The sequence below is a fragment of the Lathyrus oleraceus genome, chromosome 4 (genome assembly GCF_024323335.1).
Source record: "Lathyrus oleraceus cultivar Zhongwan6 chromosome 4, CAAS_Psat_ZW6_1.0, whole genome shotgun sequence".
Taxonomy (NCBI): domain Eukaryota; kingdom Viridiplantae; phylum Streptophyta; class Magnoliopsida; order Fabales; family Fabaceae; genus Lathyrus; species Lathyrus oleraceus.
Genome location: NC_066582.1, coordinates 448769710 through 448778487, shown reverse-complemented (window position 1 = coordinate 448778487; position 8778 = coordinate 448769710). Strand labels below are relative to the sequence as shown.

At 36.6% G+C, this 8778-nt stretch overlaps 1 protein-coding gene across 1 annotated transcript; it reads left to right on the top strand.

Moving 5' to 3' along the window:
- The first annotated feature begins 695 nt into the window (after positions 1 to 695).
- On the top strand, positions 696 to 2158 carry LOC127076024 (F-box/LRR-repeat protein 12). Its single transcript, XM_051017576.1, has one exon. It carries the CDS (start codon positions 711 to 713, stop codon positions 1875 to 1877), a length of 1167 nt encoding a protein of 388 aa, XP_050873533.1. The 5' UTR covers positions 696 to 710; the 3' UTR covers positions 1878 to 2158.
- Positions 2159 to 8778: the final 6620 nt, after the last annotated feature.

The window sequence follows — 8778 nt, the reverse complement described above, 5'->3', positions numbered from 1 at the left end:
CTCCCTCTCTCTCTCTCATAAAAAATGTACTCTTTTCACTTTTTAAAGGCGTTTTAGTAAATGATGGTAATTTTTCTGTTGAAATCAATTCAGTTATTCATTTTCTTAAGAACTGACACAACTCAAAGTAGTTATAGTATCTAATGAAAGACGCTTTTGCGTAGAGCGTCAGTCAGAAAACTCAGTTGTCAATCTATTTTGTGTAGAGCATCCCTCAGCATGCTGAATTTTTCTGACATGACATGGGATGTTGTTCTTATCTTTCAATCTTATTATTGAAAAATCCATGGCATATTTTTAGGTTTTATTCTATATCTTTTCACTAATTGTGTTTTGAGATTTTGGCATCCACTGCAGCTGTGGCTCATGTGGATACCCTCTGAATTTGACATCATCAAATCGAATCACATCTAACATTGCATCTGAATACAAAAAGTCTGTTAAGAAAGGATCAATCTCCTTTTCATCAGTTGATCTCAGCCGCTTTACACAGGTTGATGAAATAAATTGTCTTCCAGTCTCATGGTTGTGTCCTTCAAAGACTAAACTGCTTTGCCGTAAGTGTGGAGTTCATATTGGTTATGGTTATAGTGGACAGTCACCTGCTCTTTGTGGATGCGAGCCTTCTATTTCGTCGAGCTCTCTGACGAAATTCTCCGTAAAGATTCGATCATTACAGCCTTCTTCAGATGAGTCTTGAAAAGGTTGACATGGAAGATCTTTCCAAAATTGGTGCTACCTCCATCGTTCATCTACCGGATGACTGCCTTACTATTATTTTCCATGCTTTAGATTGTCGTGCTGATCGTGAATCGTTTGGCTTGACTTGCCGACGATGGCTCCATATTCAGAACTTCAACCGTCGATCACTGCAATTTGAGTGTTCATTCAGTATATTAAATCCCTCCTCTTTGTCGAGAAAGGGTCTTGATGTTCACACTGTCCATCTCCATAGGTTGCTGAGGCGCTTTCAACATTTAGAGTCTTTATCCTTATGTGGGTGCACGGAGCTCAATGATTCAGGATTAACCCGTTTGCTAAGCTATGGTTCGAATTTACAAAAACTTAATCTAGATTGTTGTTTGAAAGTTACTGACTACGGGCTATCCCTGGTTGCTTCTGGTTGTCCCTCATTGACGTCAATTAGTCTCTATCGGTGTCTCAACGTTACTGATGACGGATTAGAGACTCTAGCCACTGCTTGCTTATCTTTGAAATGCATAAACCTCTCGTACTGCTCACAAATATCCGACAAAGGGTTGAAAGCTCTTACTCAGAGGTGTCGTCAGCTTCAGGCAGTTAACATATCACACTGTGAGAGTATAAGAGGTGTCGGCTTCAAAGGGTGTTCAAAATCTCTCGCACATGTAGAGGCTTGGTCTTGTAAGCTCAACCCAGAAGGAGTGATGGGAATAATTAGCGGCGGTGGTATAGAGTATCTAGACGTATCTTGTTTAAGTTGGTCTCCTTTAGGAGATCCCTTGCTTGGAATAAGATTTTCCTCAAACCTCAAAGTCCTTAACTTTCGAATGTGCAGATCTGTTTCCGATACTTCTATCGTTGCAATAGCCATGGGATGTACACTACTTGAAGAATGGAACCTAGCATTATGTCATGAGGTGAGGATATCTGGATGGCAAGCAGTGGGGTTATATTGCCAGAATTTGAAGAGACTGCATGTTAATCGATGCCGCAATCTCAATGATAATGGCTTGCAGGCGTTACGAGACGGTTGCAGAAGTCTCTCGGTTTTGTACTTGAATGGTTGTGTTCAAGTGACTCCTTTTGCATTAGAGTTATTCAAGTCTCACAGAGCAAATGTTTGTATAAAGGAAGAAGAGATAATGTGCATCAATCCTTACTCCCCATTCAGATGATACTGACTGATACAGAATTGTCACATCTGTAGAGGAAGGTCTGCATTCAGCTGAGTATTTACCAGTTGTTTCAAAAGGTCTTTATTTGTATAAATATATTTTAAAACTTGTTTTTTGCTTCTAGTTATACATTACTTAGATGCTACCTGGTATAGATTTTCACATGTCATGAATATTTACACATATAATTCTGGTATTGAATTGGATGGAGGTACATTAGTATTGTGATTTGTGGTTTGTATCCCTGATGATCTCAATACATAATGTCCCTTTGAGGACAAGTATGCATTTTCCAAAGATATTCAAATCATTGTCAAGCTAATATTGGAACAAATATTACAAAAAAGATTGTTAACTATGTAGTTCTTGATTGGTTTAATCTAATAGCTAGCTGAAGTGTTGTGTCTGGACACTAAACATGCTTCGCACTAGCTTGTGCTAAAATTTTCTATAAATATTAAAGCATAAAAAAGTTCACGTTTTATTTTGTTGCAATCATTAGAGCTAAACTTGTCAAATAGGGACCATGTACAATTCATTATATATGTAAGGCAAGTTTTGGAAAATGTGGAAAAGCTAAAATCCAACATCTATAAAATGATATTAAATAAAGTAACTTGGATATATGTAGGGTAGCAAAAGGCTCTGTTGACAAGTTTTAGCGGAACGGGTCTAAACGGAACGGACATATCCACTTCGTCACCCTTACCTATGATATCATCATTATAATAGGGGATTTCTTAATCATCCTATATGATTTTTAGTCTCCACGTGAAAATACTTAAATGTCTCTGGATTTCGGAGATATATCTTCGAATGTACTCAAGTCTTAACGTTAAATATTCCGGAGATGTATCTACGGAATAATGTCGGAGATGAATCTCCGAAATGATTTGGAGTTTAAATTGTCCCAAAATCCTTCTTTTTCTTCATTTTTTTTATATTTCTCAAAACCTCTTTAAACTCTCAATTTTTTTATCACCAAATCCAAAATCAAGCAACCAAGGTCAAAGTAACTTCAATCAACATCAGAAACATCATCAAACACTAAAGCAAAGTGAAAAATTGTAAGTTTTTTTTGGATGTTTTGAATAATTTTTGAGGTTTTGTATAAATGAGTAGAAATTGATGAATAAGTTAGAAAATGAGTAGAAATTGAATGATTGATAGTTTAGACATAGTGTAAAACGTGATAGTTAGCTGAAAATGATTATCAATGTAATATTTTTTTGGTTACCATGTTTGCATTGCCGCCATTGACGCAACTGCTGAGTTGCAGAAAATTCTTAAGATGCATCTCCGAAATTTTTCAACGTTTTATTTTCCCAGCAACCGGAGATACATCTCTAGAATTTTCTGTGATTTTTTTCTTGCTTGTGGAGTTGTGTGTTTGCACTAATTGTCTGCTTTACTTTAACTTATATGCATTATGGTTGCTATACACGATAGACTGAGGTACGAGAGGGTTGCACAACACACATCAGTGCGGTGGGAGAAGAGTCAACAAGTTTCAGATGCTCCTGGTCCCTCGGGCCATGCAGAATCATCTACTTCTGGGGCTCATATTTCTCCTCATGCTTCTCCATCTTCTTCTTCCCGTAGGAGACGGGGTTCACCTACCGACACATCACTCCCTTCATCCTCTCGTAGGTGCCAGATTTCACATATTCAAGCGTTTGAGGCACCCGAGTCACCAGTGATACTGGAGGCACCACTGCTACCTCCTACTATTGATGTTGCTGAGCATATGCCATCTTGCGGATGCGGAGTTAAAGGCATTTGGATGATGCTCTGTAGATTTGTCACTACTGCCTTTCTACCTAGACCATATTGTCAGCCATATCTGGGAATGGGAGGTAGCATTAGTTAGATTCATTCTTTTTAATTTACGTTTATTTTAATGGACAAGTTTGTGACATTGATTTTTTTTCAGGACCGTGATCCTCTGAAGTTTATTAACCACGGGCGGGAGATTACTAGTTTGCCCCAATCGAATGAGGAATGGTTTCAGGCTACTTTGTCCTTATCTGACTTGAAGGATTTGTACATGACCGGTTATACTACGGTCAACCACTGGATGCTTAATGCATTCGTGGTGAGATGACACTCTGAGACCTCATCATTTCACTTCCCGTTTGGTGAGATACTCGACGATGTGTTATGTTTGCTACATCTTCCGATCAGGGGGAGACTCCTAGATCATGGGAGGATTATCATAGACGAGGCACTCGTGATGATGGTAGACTATTTAGGGATTGACCCAACGAAGGAGAAGGAGAAATTGGATAGGACCGGGGGGTTCATGTTATGTTTGAATACCTGAAGCAGATATATACAAATGAGATCCAGAGAGCACATCGGACTACAAGTGATGACGAACAGGTGGGGCACCATAGAGCGCATGCTATGAGAGCATACCTGTTACATTTTGTTAGTATTGAAATTTTTATGGACAAGAGTGTCACTTATACAGATGTCATCTACCTACGGTACTTCGAGAATTTCGAACGGATTCATGAGTATAACTAGGGAGCCGTTTGTTTGGTCTACTTGTAATCGAAGTTATCAGAGGGTTGCAGGTGGAAGGCAACATCACATTACTGACGATAATATTTATTGGTCTTTTAATCTTTTTGTGTCATTTTCACTTCATCTTTACAACGCCATTACTTATGATTAGTGGGTTCCAAACTTTTCAAGCTTGGATCCTCTAGAACTTCCCGCGCATCTCCGATTGGGCGAGCGTATCGACTTACTCTGAGGATATGCCGCGTGCTACTGCATTTGCCCCGCTCAGAGAGAACCAAACAACTGAGTCATTCAGAGTGTATCTTGACCGCTTGGTTATTGAGGACATGCATTTCAACAATTATGTCGATCACCGTGAGATGCGGCCATTTGACGAGATAGTGTTATACCCTTAATGGTTGGTCTGCGGTTCCCATCTCACCACTCCTCAATCTTAAAATTATATATTTTAATATTGTGATAGATGTAATGTTCACTTTTGTTCTCAGGATAATCCTTTTTTAACTTGTGCATTTTGGTAGCTTAATCAAGCTTTTCAAACTAGTGGATGATCAAATGTCCATGATGTAATATTACTAATGGAGTGCAAATAGCATGTTAATAAATATAGGTTTTGTTAATGTTGGAACTATAATGATTATTGCTAATTGATAAGTGTTGCTGGCAAATCGGTAACAATGCTTACTTTTTATTTATAGAAAAACTAAAATATATTCTCTCTATTGCAAAATGGACTTGATACTAAGAAAAAATAAAAAAAGCAAGTGAAGGAGAGAAAGGATAGATTCGCGGAATAAATAAGGTAATTTTGTAGTTAACACAATTTTTTTTTTGTTGATGATTGCTTACATCTTATGTGATGCTACTTAGGTTGATTTATAAAATAACATTTGTTTTATGTGCAGATTAAAGCTTCTGATGTTGCAAAAGTTGAAAAAATAGAAATGGGTTTTCGGACAAATTGTATTGATTCAATGGTTATTTTTCGTTTGTTATTTCCTAATAGTTATTTTATTATCTTATGCTACTTCTGTAGAATGAAATATTGTAGCATAAGTGTGTTGATTCTTGTTACTTTGGAAGTAGAGAATTTGAGTAACAACATTGAACAATTTTAAAAGTAGTTTCTTTTTGTGCTATATATTGTAGATTCAATACAAACTGCTTTAATCAATATGCCTTTTTTATTTAGATTGTAAGATGCGAATGTGATTATGATTGGATGATAGTGAACTTTAGAATATGGGGTAGTTATGTTTGCATTATTATTAAGTTAATGCTGAATTTTGTTTTATTTCAACTTGTGTATAAGGCAGTATATATTGATAAAATAAAAATGGTAGTCTAGATCCTTGAAGTGATCAGTAACAAATAAATTAATATTTTTTTTAATTTTGAAAATATATTACCTGCGGATTTATTTGCGGTTTTAAATATCTTTTCTATTTAATTGCGGGTTTACATGCGAATTTACCATAAGATTTAGACGTTCCCAAATCGCGACGGTTGAAATATGAGAACGGAGAACCCGTTGATGTTAGGGATTCTAAAATCCGTTCTCTAAAGATTACCTAAAACAACAGTTATCTCCAAGGCGTTGTTGTTTGATACAAAATTCGTTGCACAATACTAAGGCAACACCTCGGTTTGCCATGACCACAAAACCGTTCTGAAAACTTAAGGCAACGGATTTTCATGTTTTACAACAGATTTTTGGCGTTTCTCTAGGAAAAAATGTTGTAGTGATTATTGAGTTTAAATTCAATAATAAATCCAACAATCATTCTAAGCATGCACTAATTCTCCATTCTAACCGACCATAAAGTCATCCCTAGAGGGCCGACCACATACTCACAATACTTTTCCAAAGATTAGAATCATACACATTAACTCACAATAATTAGATCATTGTTTCTCTTGTATTTTTCCTTCATCACCTGACACTATAATGAATTGTCCCGACTTTTAAATTGCCAACCAAGCTTAAGGACACAGGCTTTAATCATTATCTGCCAACTTCCTAATCCTCAACCATTTGTGTTTTTTGGCATAACTATTACTTTCCAGTTCATTGTGTGTATATGTTTGTCCTCTCCAGTGTCTCCCCATATAAACCCTTTTTGAATCCTTTGTATTTATTTCAAGCATGTTTTAGGCACTAAACCGTTCATCATAGGATATGTTGGGATTGATTCTACCACATAATTAGCCAGGGTTACTCTTCCTGCAAATGAAATTTGTCTTTCTTTCCAAGCTGTAAGTTTACTTTTTACTTGCTCTATAAGTTATTGAAAATCTTTAACTCTTGGGCTTTTCCCAACTAACGGGATCCCTAAATACTTCCCCACCTCTTTTGTTTCTCTAAAACCTGATTTCTGAAGGATTTGTCTTCTAACATTAATTGGAGTGTTCTTGGAGAAGATAATGTATGTATTTTCATTGTTTAACCTTTGTCTTGAGATATCACAAAAATTCTACAGCACTTCCATTACAATCTTCCTCTGATTCTTTGTGGCCTTACCAAACAAAAGCAACTATCCTGAAAACATAAGGTAGGAATTAATGGGGCACATCCTTCTTGTTTTTATTCCTTTTCCAAGTTCCTTTTCCAACAGTTTCACTTATCATGTGAGAAAGTTTATCCATGCACAAAACAAAAGGTAAAGGGATATTGGACCCCCCTTGTCTTAACCTCTTTTTAGGAGAAAAGCTAATTCCTACATCTCCATTCCATAACACTTCCATCTTGGCAGAAACAATATTGGCATTATAACTCTTCAGAAATTAGATGGTAACCTAACTTTTTTCAAAATGTTGTATACAAAACTCCAACTTAGTTTATCGTATGCTCTGACTATGTCAACTTTAATATGAAAGAAACCTTTTCTACTCTTTATTATATGCATACTATGAATAACTTCTTACACTACTATGACATTCTCATGAATGCTCCTTCCCAGAATGAACCCAATTTGGAGAGGAGACACGATTTTACTTATACAATTCTTCAATTTTCTTGCCAACACCTTGCTCAAAAACTTGTAAATGGAGTTGCATAAGGATATAAGCCTAAATTGATGAACAAATTAAGGTTGATTAACGTTCAAAATGAGGCAAATATCAGTTTCATTCACATCATATATAAAATCCAGATTGTGCAACATGCTCTTGATAAAGTTGCACGTACTCTCCCCGACTATATTCCAACTATGGTGGTAGAAACATGCGGGGTATCCCTCAAGACCGGGTGCCTTCCAATGAACCATATCAAAAATTGCCTTTCGAATTTCTTCTTCTTTTAGATCCTCACCCAGATCAACATACAATCTTTATTTTAGTCAAGGATAAGTATATCTAGTTTGGTACCAACTCCCTGTCCCTGTATCAAACGTGAAAAAATGATAAAAATAATCCTTAATCATGGTTCTGATTTGGTTAACATATTTTTTCCACACGTCATTTTGTGATCTATTGACAATCATTATGTTTTTTCGTCTTTGTTGCACAACTTTGACATGGTAATACCTAGTACTCATATCACCATCAGTCAACCATTTTGCTTTAGACCTTTGAAACCAAGCGAACTCTTCTTGGATCAGAAGCTTGTCTAGTTCTGGTTGAATCCTTATTTCAAGCTTCCTCAAACCACTAGACTTATGTGATTCTAGATTGCAACTTGAATATTATTGTAGAGTAGTAATACGTCCAAGGGATCTCATATGATTGGGGATTTTGTATTAACCTAACAAGTCTGAAACTTCGTAGGTTAGTACTACATAACCGCCGGATAGAGTGGGTTAAAAGGTCCCTACAGTCATCGATCCAACTTGAAAATACCATCATCGTGACGAAGGCTCGTCGAACAATAATATCTCAAGAGAATCTACTCTAGGCGGGGTCTTCTTGTCATCCCAACAAGGAAGGCTCCTTGTGGGCCTCTACTACACAACCACCATCTTAATCCTATGGTTTTCCTCAGACTCGGGTACAGAGCCTATCTCACAAAGTACCAATTATCAGAGAGCCCCAATAGCAAAATAAGAATCAATCAATAAACCACAAAACAATAGTTACAAAAGAACAATAATAACAAAATGAAAATAACAGACAAACAAGATTAACATTCAAATGGAAATTGAACTAAGTTAGGCTTGACTCTCTCTTGCTTGGAGAAGAATTTCCCCAGCAGAGTCACCATCTGTCGCATCTCTAAAAACACGATTCCTCGCGATGGTCGCGGAAAAATTTAGTTCGAACAGAGTCGCCACCAAACTTTATTTATTCCAATGAAGGAATAGGAAAATATCGATAACACCTTTAGAAAATAAAATAATGGTCGTCGCAACCATATTCAGGTTCGGGAGTCGATTAC